Source organism: Puma concolor, chromosome B3 (assembly GCF_028749965.1).
Source record: "Puma concolor isolate L17-30 chromosome B3, mPumCon1.1.hap2, whole genome shotgun sequence".
Taxonomy (NCBI): domain Eukaryota; kingdom Metazoa; phylum Chordata; class Mammalia; order Carnivora; family Felidae; genus Puma; species Puma concolor.
The window spans coordinates 14,061,906-14,080,428 of NC_141672.1; the positions used below are offsets into that span (position 1 = coordinate 14,061,906).

The following is an 18,523-nucleotide window of genomic DNA, read 5'->3' on the forward strand; positions in this document are numbered from 1 at the left end:
TCATGATGTTGACTATAATGAGGGAAGACTTTTCTTTCTCATAATTTCACAAAAAGACCGTCTACTGGAGAATTCCATTGTAGAAAACAGCTGTAAAACCTGGATTTAATGTAAAAAGCAACTATTTAAGGCACTGGAGAGTGAACAGAAGCAGATAGACTCTACTGGGGAGTACACAGTTGGAGGAGGGAAGGGAGGGAGCTATAAGAAGTAACTTTGCCTTTTCACTGATTTTAGCTTCAGGCTAAGTACAGTCTGTACTCTGGGGACTCTGGTGGAAAAACAGTAGTCTCTTTGGCCAGGGAGACTAGAAAACTGAAACCAGAGAACCCTGATCACTGAAGATAGGGGAGAAATCCCAGAAAAAGAAGAGCCAGAGGAGGGGGAGTCCTTAGCTTTTGTGAGCACACATCTCTGACTGCCCTCTGAGCCCTGCATGAGTACAGTGGACTCAGAAAAACTCGGGTAAAGACAAAAAATCTCAACTGGACTGGAGCTGCCTCCTAAGAAAAATAGTTTACAGTTCAAGCCGACCCAAGATATTTGCCGGCTAAATGAAAGAAACAACTGTCACTGGAGGAAAAAAACAATCTCTCATATCCACAAATTAACATTTCTACAGTCCATAATTACCCCATATATGGAGAATCAAGAAAATGGAACATATCAGAGAGGAAGAAAATCAGTTGAATTCTACCCTGAGATGAACGAGATATTGGCTGTACCAGGCAAGACTTTTAAAGCAGCTGTTATAATATCCTCAGTGAAATAAAACGTCATGCTCTCAGTGAATAACAAAACAAGAAATCCTATCAGGAAAATAGAAACAATGAAAAAAGAACCAAATGGAAGTTCTAGAGTTGAAAAATACAATATTTGAAATAAAAATTCAGTAGCTGGATTTAACAGTTGAATGGAGGTGCAAAAGGAAAAGTACATGAACTTTGAAGATAGAGCAATAGAAATCAATTTGAAGAACAGAGAGAAAACATATGGGGGGGAATGAACAGAGTCTCAGGGACTTTTCAGGTTGAATCAAACAATCTAACATGGACATAATTGAAATTTCAGAGGAGAGACAGAATGGGATAGAAAATTTTCTTTTGAAAAATTAAGGCTGAAACCCCCCAAATTTGATGAAAAACAGAAACTTACAGATACAAGATCCTTAGTGAATACCAGGGTGACTGAACCCAAAGAAGTCCACATCAGTACACATCACGGCAAAACTTTCAAAAGCAAATGTTGAAAGCAGTAAGAGAAGCATGATACATTTAAATTACTGCCTTCACCTGGGAAACCATGGAGGCCAAAAGAGAATGGAAGAACATGTTTATATAAAGTGCTGGATATTGAGGAGGGCACCTGTTGAGATGAGCACTGGGTGTTGTATGGAAACCAATTGGACAATAAATTTCATATTAAAAAATAAATAAATAAGCAGGAAAAAAAAGTGCTGGAAGAAAAGAAAAAAGCCTGTCAACCCAGAATTCTTTATCGAAGAAAAATATGCTTCAAAAAGGAAGAGGGTTCCAGATTTAGTTAGTGGCAGCAGTGACACAACTTGTGAATAGACTAAAAAGCATGGACAGATACGCTTTAAAAGGGTGAGTTTTATGGAATGTGAATATCTCAATAAAAAGATTTGAATGAAGGTAAGAAAGACTCTTTCAGATAAAAGAAAACTTGGAGAATTCTGCGCTACAAGAAATGTCAAAGGAAGTTCTTCCAGGCTCAAGAAAACTTATACCAGATGAAACTTTGGATCCTTGGAAAATATAAGAAAGATCATCAAAAATGATAAATATCTACAGAAATGCAGAAGTCTCTCTCTTTCCTCTTTCTTTGTAAATCATATAAGGAAAACTGATAGCATTGTCTTGTGCATAATTGCATATATAGAAGATAATAACTCCATTTAATATATATCAGTAGTCCATAAAGAATGATTACAAAGTTTCTACGGTTTTAGGGAAATGGAACAGTATAAATTATAAGAGGACTGTGGGTAATTAAAGATGTACACTGTACTCCTTAGGGCAACAACTGCACTAATAATGTAAAAAGTAGAGCTAAAATGCCACGTGAAAATTGAAATGAAATTCTAAAAACCATTTAAATGTTTTGCTGTTGTTGTTTTTTTTTAAGTCAGGAAAGTAGAAACATGGGAACAAACAGAAAAAACAAGTTAAAGGGCGCCTGGCTGACTCTTGATCTTGGGGTTGTGAGTGCGGGCCCCACGTTGGGTGTAGAGGTTACTTAAATAAAGGGAAGAGGCAAGTTAAAAACAAGTAATAAAATGGTAAACCCAAATCCAGCCATCTCAACAATTTCATTAAACTGTCAGTAGGTTAAGTTCAATGGGTATAGGGTTTGGTGTGCAAAATTAAAAAGTTCCAGAGATCTGTTGCAAACACAGTACATGTACTTAACACCACTGTATTATATACTTAAAAATGGTCAGGGTGGTAAATTTTATGTTACATGGTTTGACCACAAGTAAAATATTTTAATTATGCATTTAGTTAAACTTTGTTTTTTTTCAACATTTATTTATTTTTGGGACAGAGAGAGACAGAGCATGAACGGGCGAGGGGCAGAGAGAGAGGGAGACACAGAATCGGAAACAGGCTCCAGGCTCTGAGCCATCAGCCCAGAGCCCGATGCGGGGCTCGAACTCACGGACCGCGAGATCATGACCTGGCTGAAGTCGGACGCTTAACCGACTGCGCCACCCAGGCACCCCACATTTAGTTAAACTTTGGAAGGACACTGAAGTCACTTATCCCCCTGAAACTTTTAATTCTAGAAGTTCGCAGTTGGGTCTGATTTGCTTGAAGTTGGAGGCCCAGAGCATTATTTATTTGCAAACACTTATAATGATGTTCTGTGGCACACAACAAGCTCCGTATAAATTTAACTCCTTGAATCCGCATCAGATCCCTATGAGGTAGGTGTTATTTTATTTTCTGCCATTTTATTATGGACATTTTCAAATATACAGAGAATTTGGAAGAACTACATGTTGAACACCCTCCCACTCACTGTCTGGATTCTGTAATTAACATTTATCGTATTTGCTTTATCACATATCTGTCCATACCTCTATTCACCCCTTAATCCATCTTATTTTTTTAAGCATTTCAAAGCAAATTGCAGACATCAATGTGCTTTGAGGGTAGATATTTTTATTATCCTCATTTTACACTAGAGGGGACCTGAGACACAGAGAAGTTAATTAATTTGTTCAAGGTCACATGGCTTTTAAGTGGTAGAAATAGAATTTAGCTTAGGCCTCCTTTAACCACATCTATAGAATGCTGGTTGGCACAATATTAATAGGTATTGCCATAAAAAAATAATTTTGTGATCCAATAAATTTGGTAAATACAGTATCTGAGTTTTAGATTCACATGCAGATTTTCATGGTGTAGAATCTATGAAGTTCAGCAGTAAAGAAACCTGTAACCTGATTAACTTTGTTTAAGCCGATCATTTCAGGTTTATTTGACTTGAAAGCATCTTTTCCCCCTAAGCATAACACCTATTAACATCTTGTAGTATAGGACCAGAATCAATGGAATATATTTTGGAAAATGCTCATTTGTAAGATATCCTAATTTTGTTTATCTAGGACAGAATATTTTTTTATTAAATTTTTTTTAACATTTATTTATTTTAGAGAGACAGAGCATGAGTGAGGGAAGGGCAGAGAGAGAGAGACAGAATCTGAAGCAGGCTCCAGGCTCTGAGCTGTCATCACAGAGCCCAATGCAGGGCTCAAACTCACAAACCGTGAGATCATGACCTGAGCTGAAGTCCAATGCTTAACCGACTGAGCCACCCAGGTGCCCCTGAAGACTTCATTTTTTAGAGCGATTTTAATTTATAGAGAATTGAGCAGGAAGTGCAGAGAGTTCCTGCAGAGCACCCGCCTCCACCTTCTCCCAGAGCCTCCCCTCTGAACATCTTACATTAGTGTGTCTCATTTGGTACAGCCTATGAGCCAATTCTGTGACGTTATTTTCACCCAAAGCCCACAGTTTACAGAGCTCCTTCTTTCTTGTAGTTGTGGTAAAATACGTATCATATACGTATCAAATTTACCACTTTAACCAGTTTTTAAAAATTTTTTTAAATGTTTATTTATTTTTGACAGAGAGAGAGAGACAGAGCATGAGCAGGGGAGGGGCAGAGAGAGAGGGAGACACAGAATTTGAAGCAGGCTCCAGGCTCTGAGCTGTCAGCACAGAGTCCTGCGTGGGGCTTGAACCCACGAACTGTGAGATCATGACCTGAGCTGAAGTTGGACGCTTAACCAGCTGAGCCACCCAGGCGCCCCCAGAATATGTTTTTAAAGAGTTAATACTTTCAAACAAATTTTAGAGCTGGCAGAGATCTTAGATTTTATTCAGGTCTGACTTTTGATTTTGGCTCAGGTCATGATCTCGCGGTTGGTTAGTTCCAACCCCACACTGGGCTCAGTGCTCACAGTGCAAAACCTGCTGCAGATACTCTGTCTCCCTCCCTCTGCCCTTTCCCCACTTGTGCTCTCTCTTTCTCTCCCTCTCTATCTCTCTCTCTCTAATAAATACATGTTAAAAGTTTTCCTGTAATATATAACATACAGAGAAGTATACAAACATAGCTGTGTAGTTTAACAAATAATTATAAAGTGAACCCTGGCTTAACTACCCAAGTCAAGTAATAAAATATTGCTGGTATTTCAGAAGCCCCCAAGGGCCCCCTCCTGTTCCTGACCCCCTTAATTATTTCTTTTTTCTCTTTCTTTTTTTAGCTAATTTAACAGGACATGCTGAGAAGGTGGGGATTGAAAATTTTGAGCTCCTCAAGGTCCTAGGAACTGGAGGTAAGTCTTAAAAAAGCATTTGTTACTCCTATGACAAAGGATTGGTATCTCCAATACAGAAATCAGTTAAAATTTTAAAAGCGTAAGGAATCCAGTGGGAGAACTGTCAAAGAGCACAAACAAACGATTCATAGAAACAATACAAAAGGAAAAATTTGGAAGAATTGGCAGGGATTTAGGAAAACCAATTTCTTTTACCCTGCTGTTGGGAATGTAAATTAGTTCAGTCTTTACATAGGACACAATACTAAAATCCCTAAAATTTATAGAGAGCTTGTTACTTGCCAAGTACTCTGTGAAATACTTTATGCTGATTAACTCATTCAGTCCTCACTCCATTTTATTCATATCCACTGGTCATCATTGTTAGTAACGAAAAACGCAAGACCCTTCAGAAACCTAACAAAAGTTAGGTTTGAGTTTGGTTAAATTGAACAGGGATCTTTATGTTTTGTAATTTAGACAATAGGATTGAAATGATGTGTTTTTAACAGTTTTGAAAATTCTCCATAATGTAAGAAGCTTAATAAGCTCAAAAAAAGGCTACAGACGAGAGTGTGCAACATACCATTTCTGTATGAATCAATGTCTACATGTGCACTTGACCCTTGAACAATGCAGGGGGTTACGGGTGCCAACCCCTGCACTGTTGGAAATCTGTGGGTAACTTTTGATTCCCCCAAAGCTTATCTAGTAATACAGTCTACTGTTGACGAGAAGCCTTACTGATAGCATAAACAGTTGATTAACACATAGTTTGTATATGTATTATATGCTGTATTCTTGCAATTAAGAAAGCTAGAGAAAAGGAAATGTTATTAAGAAAATCATAAGATATAGAAAATATATTTGCAGTACTATACTGTATTTATCAAAAAAAAATTACATGTATAAGTGGACTCATGCAGTTCAAACCTCTGTTGTTGAAGGGTCAGCAGTATATATGAATATAGAAAATTCTCTGGAAAATCACCAAAATGATAACAGTGGTTGTCCCAGGTGGTAGGATTTTGGACGATCTTGGTTTTTTGCCTTATACATTTCTGTGCCTCCTGGATTTTTGCTGCTGCCATGCTTGCTGCTCAAGAGTCAGGGCCTCTTGGACGTACAGCCTGTGCAGTTGCAGAGACCCCCACACTCAGAAGAGCCCCATGTTAGGTTTAATGCTCTGCTTTCACTGTCTTGAGATTCTAAGTAATTCATGAACAGGGCACGCCACATTGTCATTCTGCAGTCGGCCCACCATTTACACAGCTGGTCTTGCCAGGAACGCACCTGGTCTCTTCAGCTCTCTCTCTGGGATGTGTTGCTCTGTAGGTATGCCACTGTGAGAACTTGGGACTCTCATTTTCCATCTTTAAGGTAGGGATGAAAAGGAGGATTTTAACTCTTTATTTTTGCAGTCTCGACAGGCCCTATTGTCTCTTTCCTGGAAGGGGAGGGAGAGCCTCAGAAAACAGACTATTTTTCTTCTCCACTAAAGTTTAGCTTCACACTCTCAGGGGCCTGTATGCCTTCCTAGATTCCCAGCCTCTTACCCGCCGTTGTCCGCAGGAAGGCATCTGCCCATAGATTCCTAAGTGCCGAGCCTTTTAGCAGGAGAAAAGTCCTTTCTCCTGGGCTTCCAGGATCAGTCCCAGCCACTGCCCTCGCATACCACGTATGCAATTTGTCTTTAGGTCATTCGGTATTGAGCTGTCATGCCTAGGGCCTTGCCATATAAGCTTTTCATGATTTTCCTGAGTAGTTCAGCATATTGTATAGAGCCAGCCTTTACAGCTGCCAGTGCATAAGCCCTATAATTTATTTTCATCAGCTAAATATTTTATTGTCAGGAAGAGTTTAGTATAATTGTCAACTTGGGAGAGTTTACTGTGCATTCTCTCCACCAGATCATTTGTAAAGATGTATTTTTAAAACAAACTAGCCTCACCCTACCATATCATTAAGAAATCATGCTTGCAAAATATCAAAATAATGTCGTTTATTCTTAACATTTGTTTCCTCTTTCAAAGGCAGTATCTCCTCGAAGAAGAAGAAAGGTCACAACTGTATGGTGACTGAATTTCCTTAGAAATAGTTTGTGCCATTTTGTCAAAGGCTTTTTCAGGTCAATTTATGTTATAGCCACAGAATTTGTTTTATCTGCATGTTTTTTATTCTAATCGCTTTACTGCAATATAATCACATGCCATATGGTCCATCCATTTAAAGTGTACAAGTCAGTGGTTTTAGTATATTTACAGAGCTGTGCAACCATCACCCCAGCCAGTCTTAGAACATTTTCCTTACCTCAGAAAGAAACTATGAACCCTTTGTCTATAACTTCCCAAGCTTGCCATCCTCCCAGCCCTAAACAACCACTGACCTACTTCTATACATTATATTTGCCTGTTCTGGATATTTCATGTAATTGAATCATATAATTTGTGGTCTTTTGTGTCTGGCTTCTTCCAGTTAGCATAATGTTTTATAGATTCATCCATGTGGTAGCATGTATCAGTATTTCTTTCCTTTCCATGGCTTAATAATATCCCTCTATATGGATATACCACATTTTGTTTATCCATTCATCTGTCAATGGGATTTTTGGATTGTTTCTGCCTTTTGGCTATTATGAACAATGCTGCTGTGCGCATTCATGTATAAGTTTTTGTGTGAACATGTGTTTTAATTTCTCTTGGGTACATACTTAGCAGTGGGTTGCTATTCCATGTGATAATTCTATGTTTAATTTCTTGAGGGACTACTAGACTGTTTTCTAAAATGGCCACATCATTTTACATTCCCACCATTTTGTATTCCCACCAGCAGTGTATGAGGGTTTCAATATCTCCACAACCTTATCAACACTTGCAGCTGTTCTTTTAGTAAATAAGTTATGAAAATCAGACTAAGATCCTGTTTTATTCCAAATATGGTCAAAGCCAAAAAACTTTTATTTAATATTAGTAGATAACCTCTCTGAAGCAAAATAGGCATGGAAACTACAGATCTCCTCAAGCCACTATTAACATGTAATATTAATTAATTTTCATCGCTGAATTTTATAACATGTAACAAAAAACCATGAAACTAATTCTGTTCCTTGATCTGTCAATTTTATATTTGGCAGTATATTCCAAATACATAAGTAGAAATAGAAAGGCAGTTTATGTTCTCTTTCTGATAAGATGACAGCTTGCATATCTTGGAAAATCTTCCTCATTTTTAAACCCCTAAAGTGCTGGATAAAAACCTCTAAAGAAAGTCTACTAAATAGTATAGGTCAGCTTGTAAGAAGAAGAAAAATCCTTGGAATCCAAAAGGAAAACAGAACAGGAATCTAGAGAATAAATAAGCCCCTTGAAGGCAAAGGTTATTCTGGGGAAATGTACCAGTAGATTGTGAGCAGGTTCTTTGGACTTAGCATTTCCATGCCTGGTATGAGGGACATCATCTAAGACTCCCGAGAGGTAGAAAAGGCTACTGCTTAGCAAACCACTAAATAAGAAAAAAGAAAAAAATCCAGTCTGCAAAGGGAGGTGCAGAGGAAATTTTTCTGCCTCAGCATTGGCTCTGGGTGAAGGGAAAAAATAAATAAATAAAAGCGTTCCCTGAGCATTCACAACATAAGCCAGGCATCATGCGGGTTTGCAGCTTGAATTTGTACACATTTGTGTAATCCCAAAGAACAAAAAATAGGTAGGAATTTAGTTTACAGTCGTACTGAGTTGATAGTATTCCCAGGTGCCTAGGAAAAGCAAATGTAAATCCTCTTTGAAAGAATAAACTGTTACCTAGACCATAAAGAAGTACCGAAGAAAGTTTTACAGACATGGTCTTAATTGTCAATGATCACAACATCCAAGAAGCAAGTCTCCATGAGTGAAAGACGTGGAAACAACAAATAGCAAAATTAGACCTGTAGAGACTGTTGGAATTATTAGGTCTGAAATATGATATAAATGTTGATATGGTCTTTAAAATTAAACAGAGCTTTGATGGTAATATTAAGGAAAAAAAAGCGTGCTACAAAATGGACAGATTTGAAAGAGAACCAATAGTAGTTCTAGAAGTTGAAAAAGTAATTCAGATTATAAACTCAGTAGTTGGTTTACTAGCACATGAGATGTAGCTAAAGAGAATTAACATGTTGAGAGATGGGTTTGAGGAAAATGTGCAGAATATAAAATGGAGGAAAATGAGATGGCATTTATAAAAGAGAGATTAAGGGGCACCTGGGTGGCTCAGTTGGTTGAGTGTCTGACTTCAGCTCAGGCCACGAGCTGGTTAGTGAGTTTGAGCCCTGCGTCAGGCTTGCTGCTGTCAGCCCGTCAGCTGGTCAGTGGGGAGCCCACTTCGGATCTTCTGTACCCCTCTCTCTGCCCCTCCCCTGCTTGTCCTCTCTCAGAAATAAATAAAAATTAAAAAAAAAAAAAAGACACTGTAAAAGAGAGATTAAGACATGGAGGACAGAGAGAAGGTACAAGGTTGTCTGATCAGAAATCCTAGCTGAGAATTTACTAAAATTGATTAAACATGTGAATTCACAGGTTGAAGAAACAGAACAAATTCCAGGCAGACAAGTATATAGAAATTCTCACATGAATACATCATAGAGAAAGTGATGAGCACCAGAGAAATACGCTAAAAGCAGCCAGAGAGAAAAGACTTATTTATGAAGGAACAATGATCAGATAAACAGATGACTTTTCAACAGCTACCATGAAAACCAAGGGAGAGTAGACAAATATCTGCAGAATGCCCGGAGAAAATAAGTCCGTTTAGAATTGTATACCCAACAAAACTATTTTTCAGAAGCGAGGGCGAAATAGACATTTTCAGACATACAAAAGCTGAGTGTGTTTTCCACCAACACGTTCTCACTAAAAGAATTTCTAAAAGACCTAGCTGTAGGGAAAAAGGAAAGTAATCTCAGGAGAGTTTCCCAGATGCAAAAAGGATTGGATCTAAAGAAAATCTAAACAACCATAGCTGTAATGTTGAAATTGTGGGGTTAAAAAAAGAAAACTGAATCACTGGACAAAAATAGCATACAGTTTGGGAGGTGATAGGAGTTAGTGTTCTGAGGTAGTATTCCGCAAACTTTAACATGCGTATAAATCTTGCAGTGTGTAAGTTTCCAAACTGATTAAAAAAGACCAGTCAACCTTAATATTCTGTAACTGTTAAGAAAACTAGTAAGCAAAAACTTCCTGCCAGGACGATAGTTGATAGAGTTTTAAGAATGAGTTCTGCCAAACATTCAACCCATAGATAATGCTCATCTTCCACAAACTCTTTCAGAGAATAGAAGAGTGGGATTCTTTTTTTCCAGTTCATTGGATGAGGTATGGCTTTGATTTCAAAAACCACAAAGAGAATATGAGGAAGGAAAATTATAGGCCAGTTTCATCCGTGTGAAATTTTTAATAGCGAATTTATCGAAATCAAACCTGGGGTATATTTTCTTTCAACACAGTTAATACTTTGTCGCATTACCTACTTCAACTTTTTGAGTGGTATGATTCCAGGTCCTTAAGATAACTCTGCAAAGGTGAGGAATGGGTTTATCAAGAACGTTTTACTTGGGCATTTTCATTTCATGCTTTTTCGTTGCCGTATTACCAATTATACTCTTACTTCTCTTAGGAGAAGATGGAATAACTAGGGTGTCATTTGTAGGTATTTCTGTATTTAAAATCACATTTTTGATGACTAAATGGAGTAGGTGGAAACTTTTCTTATGAATATAATAAAATCTCAATTTTTATTCAAAAATTTCACCACTAATCTTTCAGTTTCATTACCTTTTTAAGATAATTTTTTTCCAACGCCACCTAGAATAATAGAAAAGCCTCATCAGATGTCTTTATGTATCAAGCCAGGTTTTCTTTGGAAGTGAAACTGAAAATTCTTCTGATGAATTAATTTTTATGTGTTTTGAACTATATAAAATGCTATTCACCCAATATCTTGAAGACTTTGTGGAATATTAAAATATCAAAGATTTGCTTTTTGATCTCATACTTAAATGCATGTAATATTTGTTTCAAAACCTCTCTTTCACTCAGACTGTTGATTTATTTCTCTTTCCAGCTACCTTGTTTCTGTTGGTCTATCACTAGTCTGTCGATCAGTTTCCTAAGCTAGACACTTGGAAGTAATTTTTGATTTTTCTCTACTTTTTATTTCTTATTTCTTACAAAGTCTTATAATTTTTCCTTCGAAATGACCCTTGGATTGACCTTTTCTGTTCCTTGTGCCATCACTGATAGATATTACCTTGTACATGGATTGTTGCTAGGGTTTTCTTAACTGGTCTGCTTTTCTGCAAGTTCTCTCTTCTGTGTTATGCATTTTACTTATATTCTGTTATAAATGGTATGCATCCTCATTAAAATTCAACATTACTGCGCTATTCTCCTATTTCAGAATTTATAGTGCCTCCTCTTCCCCCAGTTAATTAATTCAAATCCAAATCCTTTTGCCTTGTTTTCAGACTTAGCTTTGTTTTCTCCTGTCTTTTTTGTCCAGTTACCCTGATATTCCACCTACTTTCTAGTCTGGTTACTTTTGTTTTACTCCCCTACATTTAAGCATACTTTCCCGTATTCTGATGCTCTGCCTTATCTTTTTTCCCATAATCCTAGTGCTCCTTTTCTCTTCTGCCCGTCCAAATCCTGCCTAGATCCCTTCCTTCTCTGAATTGGGGTGCTGAAATTCCTTTGCAGAGAACACAGCACTGAATGGTTCACTGAATTTTCCTTCTTTTCTGCTATTTTCCTTCTAGATTGTAAGCTCTTAAGATCATCTTTATACATCTGTCCAACTCTGTAGCCCTGCCCCATCTCCATAGCTCACAACAGTGTGAGATGATAATTCATGCTCTTGTCTCTAGCATGATTCTTGAGATTGATACCTCCAAGTCCAGGAAATAGCTTTGGTTCATCTTTTAGAATTATACTTGACTCTTGACCAGTGTGGCGGTTAGGGGCGCCAACCCCCTGCCTAGTTGAAAATCCGTGCATAACTTTTGGCCCACCAAAAACTTAACTTCCCTCCTGTTGACTGGGAACCTTAGTGATAATATAAATAACTGTTCAACACATATTTTGTGTGTTATATGCATTATATACTGTGCATTTAACAATAAAGCCCGAGAAAAGAAAATATTAGGAAAATCATAAGGAAGAGAAAATACATTTACGGTATTTTACTGTATTTATTTTTAAAAAATTAATGTGTAAGTGGACCTGTGTAGTTCAAACCCATGTTCAAGGATCAACTGTATTTTGTTTCATGATGACATTTTAGATTGTTTGTGCGAATACTGATTCTGTTTTCATTTCTCTCCTTACCTTTTCTGCTGCTTTACTTTTAACCATTTGCTTTCTCTGAGACATGTGCCCAGGTAGAGGTGAAGAAAGTCTTTAAGCATACCCATTGTGTACATTCTTAGTACTTCTAATGCTTAATGGAATGGAGCATGATGGTTTTAGCTAAAAAAAAAACTTTAGTATTCTCCTTGAATTTTCTTTATTCATCATACATGATCCTGTACTTTGGCGATCTTTTGTCATTACGCCTCCCCAAAAGTTAAATAAAGTTTGCCATGTGACCACAAAGGGTGCCCCGAGTTGATTTCCTCTTCCAGTTTTAGTGCATTCACAACTGTGAAGTACTTCGTATCCAGGATGACATAGCAAATTCAGGCTTGAATCTTGATGTTTTCATTACCTACTTGTGTTCCCTGGGTAAATCACTTGAACTCTGAGAGCCTAAGTCCCTATTGGCATAAGTCAATAATACCCATCTCACAGCGTTGTTATAAGATTAATGAAATAATGTATACGAAGTGCCAGTTGCTGGATAACCATCAGTTGTGGTGGTTTATTGAATAGGAAACTCCACTGTAAAGCTATATCCTAAATTTGAAAAACAAAATTATTTGGGACTTCTTCATAAGGATAATTAGTTTTTTCATATAGATATATTAGCATATCTGGGAGTAATTTCAACAGAAGTTATATTTCTAATAAGAAAAGTCTAACAAATGAAAAACTGCTTCATAAATGAGATATTGGTAGTTGAAATTTGATGAACATTTCTAAGAAGTTGATTTGTCTATTACCTTAAAAATAACATATCAAATGAAAGGATCGTGTTTCTTATTCTGCTTTCTTCTTTTAACTATACAGACATTTTAGGTTCTGAACACCCTTTTATTTTAGGTTGGCGATCTTATACTTAAATATGCAGAAAATGAGTAATAAAACATTTAGAGTGCCTGACACATAGTAACTGCTGTATAAACTTGAGCTAGTTATGTAACTAAAAGAGAAAGAAGCCCAGCTTCTTAAAAGAGATAATATAATGCATTAGCGAGGTCTCACATGAGCTTGATATGTGTCATTTTTTAACAAATATTTTATGGTACAGCCTAAAATATGTCCAGCAAGAGAGGAATAGAGCCACCAAAGATCTTCCAGGTTTCAGGCTGGTTCTTCGGTCCATTATCCACTCCACAGCCTGAGTGATCCTTCTTAAGTGCAAAATTGGACATGCCACTTCTCTGTTTGAAACTTTCAGTTCAGGGGCACCTAGGTGGCTCAGTTGACTAATAAGTATTTGACTCGATTTCGACTCAAGTCATGGTATCACGGTCTGTGGGATGGAGCCCTGCATTGGACTCTGTGCTGACAGCATGGGGCCTGCCTGGGATTCTCTTTCTTCCTCTCTCTTTGCCCCTCCCCAGCTCGTACTCATGCTCTCTCTCTTTCTCAAATACTAAAAATAAACTTTCAGTTCATTCCCATTGCTCTTGGGATTCACTCATTTACATGTGTTTATCAAGAGGCAAGTACTGTTTTGGGTGCTGGGCTTAGAGTAGGAAGTATTAAAAAAAATGATAGATTACATACAAATCTGCAAATTGAATAGTAAGGATCTAGGCATTTAATGTAGTCATTTAATATAGAATTATTCCTGAGCTTATGAAACCTTAGAATGAGTACTGGCAAAGTACAGAAATTCAAAATGCCTTACCTCCAGGAATGTCTAGTGGGCAACTATCATTTGTGCCTACCTCAGCCCCTGGTGCCCTCATGAGAAGATAACTTTTTCCTTGTTGTGTTGTTTTTTTTTTGGGGGGGGGTCATCTAATCAATAGCAGATCTTGCAAGCTGATGCATGGAAATACTTATTTCTCCAGTAGAGAGACCATCTTTTGGTTGCTTACCCCAATCTTAAGTGCCATCCTTGAAATGGTGACTCTGGTGTTCTTTGCTCATTTTCCCAGACTCTATGAAAATCATCCTTGATGGGACAGCCTGTTGTTTTGTTTTGTTTTAATTTATACTTCAGCGTTCTCAGAAGCACATTTTCTTTATTAAATGAGACAGATTTCTATTTCTCTTGGGTAATTTGCCACTAGAGGGTGCTAGAAATTACACTAGGCAACTTAAAGACAGCTACTTTTTGGTGATAGGATAAAGGGGAATAAAACTTTGGTTGAATCATGTAAAAGACTATTTTATAAAGTATGCTGACTTAGTCATCATTTGTCATTTTATTCCCTTAAGTGTTTGGAAAATATCCCGATTAAAATAGTACTTTTCCAAGCATGTATTCATGAATTGTCAAAATTGTTATTCAAAAAAGTTTATAATTCTGCATCTGTATATATCCACTGTACCTTATGCTTCAGTGTAAACCTACAGTGTTTATGGAAGCCTTAGAGGTTAAATGTTTGTAATGATTTATTCCATGATCATAAAATGATTCCATAGGAAGATGTTGGTTGACATTGACATGATACAACTTATTACTGATGCTGTCGTAGGTCATGTCAGCTAGAAGCAGAGGCCAGGACAGGGATTTAGGTGCATGTGATTAATTGCAGGAATGCTCTCAGGAGAGAGTGAGGGAAGCAGAAGGAGCAGGGGAAGAGCCCAAGCAGCATGTGGTCTAAGCTCGGGTCTAGATTCAGCCTGGACTCATGGGAAGTTTTGGAGCAAAAGTAAGGAGGCAGGCCTTTTGCACCTATGTTAGTCACTGGCTGTAGGCTGCTTGGGTTGGGACGGGTTAGGGAATGGTCTGTCTACCTTAGGCCTTTCTCCTGAGAAGGAGGCAGCTGTGGATTATCAGCAGCTCTGGTGTATGGGTATACCAGCCTGTCCAAGTGTCACTGGCAGAGCACCCTTCACTTCTACTACAGATGGTATTTAACACTGGCCAATAAGACATAACTGTGTAGCTAAGCAGACAGCTTGTTTGTTGAGGTATAAAGAGAATGATTTATGAATGTGCTTCAAGTAATGGTTGTTCTTACTTCCTTGTTCTTGTGGATGTTTCTTTTAGTAAGATTCTCTGATAATCATATTCATGGGCAGTCATTTCCAAGTCTAGACCTCACAGTTGGACATGGTTTCCTTTGTAGCCTTTTCTTCTTTCCTGCTGGACCAGAATCTTTGGTTTTCAAGTCATTTGGCACCAGGGATAAGATATGGCCTGTGATGTAATGGGTCACTCATGTGGAGATAGGCAGGAGTTGGCCACACCCACTTACATATATGCAGTTATGAGCTGGCTTCATGCATGTAGTGTCTTAGTGCTTTCTCTGAAACTTACAAAGTGCTCAAGCTAATGCAGTATGCACAAATGGTAGCCATAGATAGTTATTCCTGTGGCTGTTTTTATTTTCAACCTTTGTACATGTTAAGTCTTTTTTAGACGCTATCACCATCCATAAGAAAATGTACTCTGTTTTGTGTTCCTGATTCAGCTGTACAACTGTTTCTGACCATTGACGTAGTTAAGCAAATGGGTCAAATGGCCGTGTTTTTAGTTTAAAAACTACAATTGGATTAAATCTAGAATGCTGGCACTTTTATTATGTCTCATCCAGATCCTCTGTATTACATATCTTCAGGAGGATATAAATGTTTATGCCCCAAACAAATGGCCTACCTCAGTGTCTTTTATAAAAATTACTGCTTATGATTTCATACGCTTTTACTGTGTCTCTTTTGTTTACTTACAGCATCTATTTATTTAATCGTGTTTGGAGTTCATAGCTTTTCCTTATATCTTAGAAGAATATTTTAGTCTGCCTTAATTAATTTTAGAAATTTGGGGTGTTTTTGATTTTACAAATCAAAGCAATGGCCAATTTTTACAAAATAGTTATATGAAATGGCTCAGATTCTCCTTTTTTTCCTCTAACAATTTTATCTCTCTAAAAATTTTATTTCTTTAAAATTTTTTTCTTTAGACATTTTTTCTTTTAAAATTTGAAATATTTCATTTTATAGGTATGTATTTTTTAATATTTGGAATTTAGTGTACAGTTAAGATATCTGTTGTATAAAGGAATTTAGGAATCAATGCTTGTTTGATAAATATATAAAGTCAAGTGCATTTATTTTAAATGTGTTTTGAAATTTACCTTCTTTCAAAAAGAGATTTAAGGGCACTTTCAAGATAAAAAAGAGAGAACCTTAAAAAAAATAAGTGAAAGCCTAATAAAAGAAAAGTGAAATAGATTTTACAGACATCTGGGGTGAGATAGGCATTATAATTGAGTCTTAAATTTAACTCTGAGGTTATCAGGAGGTAGGGATAAAAGGGAAAATTCTGTGGCTTACATAATTTTTTTTTAAAGGAAAGGCATATAAATTTATTTAGAACAGTGACTTTCAAGCTGTTTTGGCTATTTCCCATAGGACGAAATAAGCACGTTTTTATATTGCAACTCAGTATGTGTATTTATGTTATGTCTGTATACACACACACACACACACACACACACACACACACTTTTCTTCCACTAATACTTCTATAGTGTTTGTTATCTGCCAGGATGCTTACATTAATTTATTTAATCCCTGGAACAGAAAGTAAGATGTAGGAACTATTACTCTCCCTAATGTGGAAATTGAGACACTGTTATCTTAACTGTTCTACCCAAGGTCATACAGTTACTAAATACAATATGTAGGGTTCAGCCTCAGGCAATCTGGCAGAGTCTTTGTGTTTAGCTGCTGCTCTGTACTCCCCTCTCTTTTCGCCTCCCATGTGCTCAGATTTGTTTACATTCATATATACATACACATGGGCGTGCATTTATAAAGAGGAAGCATGGGTTTCATGAAACACTTTTAGTGTATTTGTTTCTCTTATTTTTTTTTAAATGCTGTTTAGACTCACTAATTGATACCACTGCCCACTGTTTGGAAAAAAACAGTCTAAAGAGCCTTTTTTGGGTTTTTTTGAAGTTTATTTATTTATTTATTTATTTATTTATTTATTTATTTTGAGAGAGAGAGAGAGCGCGCACAAGCAGGGAAAGGACAGAGAAGGAGAGAGAGAATCCCAAGCAGACTCCGTGCCATCAGTGCAGAACCCGATGTAGGGCTTGATCCCATGAACCATGAGATCAAGAGTCGGATGCTTAACCGACTGAGCCACCAGGTGCCCCCAAAAACCGGCCTAGAGAGACTTAACAAGTGCTGAAGTTATCAAATGGTTCCTATATCATGAACATTAAATTATATCATGAGAACAGCATCTTTGACACAAGATGTGTCAATATTATTGGAAAAACATTGTCTTTTGGACAATAATGTTTTTTTTTGATGCTAAGGTCTAATTAATCAGATGTTTCAGATGGGTCTTTTAGAAGTACCAAATTACGGTTAGTCGGTTGGACTCGTGAGTGTGTGTTTTTGTGGCTGATTGTGCTGTAAGAACACTGAAATGGAGCTATTTCTCTGACATGGATGATGGTGGGTTTTCTGGGGCTTCATACACACCACTCTGGCATTACTCACCATGTACGTTCCACTCACCTATTGACAAGGATCTCGTTTCCAAGGGCAGGACAAATGAAATTCAGAATTCCATGAGTGTATTTCTTGTTTGGTTCCATTCCTGACAGTGTTGTCTTGGGGTCAGTGAAGTTGTACAGGGAAAGGAGGAAGGGAAGGCAGGTGGCCTGCTGGTCAGTGCCAGGACATATCACATGTGGAAAGACAGAAATTTTTCCCCAGAGTAAATTATATCTGAGAAAGGAATGTGGCCAGGCATTGTGATTCGTTCTTCAGTGATTGTGGCAGATCATAACGCAGTGGCCATAAATGGACTATGTTAAGACATTTTCCTGCTCTAGAATGGTGGCTCCTAAGTTTCCTGAGTTCACTTTCACCAGGGAATGTTGCCAGGAATCAAATTTAATACCCAAATTAAAAGGGATTGCTTCACGAAAGCTGATTGTTCCTTCCTCCGAGGGAAAGAGTTGGCTGGGGGTAGCTCGGTACCACCGGTCTGCATTACTGGTTTCTTTTGTTAAAGACTCAGCTTCAACTTTAGAGCAAAATTATCAACCGAGAAGAGGGTATTTGGCTATATGCTACGGAGCTCTTTCTTTGGTCTGCTCCTGATTGCTAGCTTGTTTGTTCTTTTTTTTCATGCACTTAGCATTGAGTCTCCAGTTACTTGCTGATGATACAAGGAGTCAAATCACAGTGTATGATTTCGTGGAATTTCCAGTCCTGTGGAAGTGGACAGTGAAGCAGTCACACAGATCAGTGAAAAGTCATGTTTCGGATCATTTCTGTGACAAAGAATGCATGGTGTTATGAGAGCATAAAATTTGAGGAACTGTGCTAG

At 37.5% G+C, this 18,523-nt stretch overlaps 1 protein-coding gene across 11 annotated transcripts in view; it reads left to right on the forward strand.

The window, feature by feature from the left end:
- RPS6KA5 (ribosomal protein S6 kinase A5) overlaps positions 1-18,523 on the forward strand; it is a 181,163-nt gene that overhangs the window by 45,549 nt on the left and 117,091 nt on the right. For 10 of the 11 annotated variants that reach the window (XR_015252076.1, XR_015252077.1, XM_086709003.1 and 7 more), the window contains one exon: positions 4,799-4,870. Coding sequence is in view for 5 of the 11 variants with exons in the window: in XM_086709003.1 (XP_086565129.1) it covers positions 4,799-4,870 (72 nt within the window). In the remaining 6 variants the exon portion in view is untranslated. Of the gene's footprint in view, positions 1-2,791; positions 2,951-4,798; positions 4,871-18,523 lie in introns of those variants that run through there. The other variant, XM_086709004.1, reaches the window with a different exon arrangement.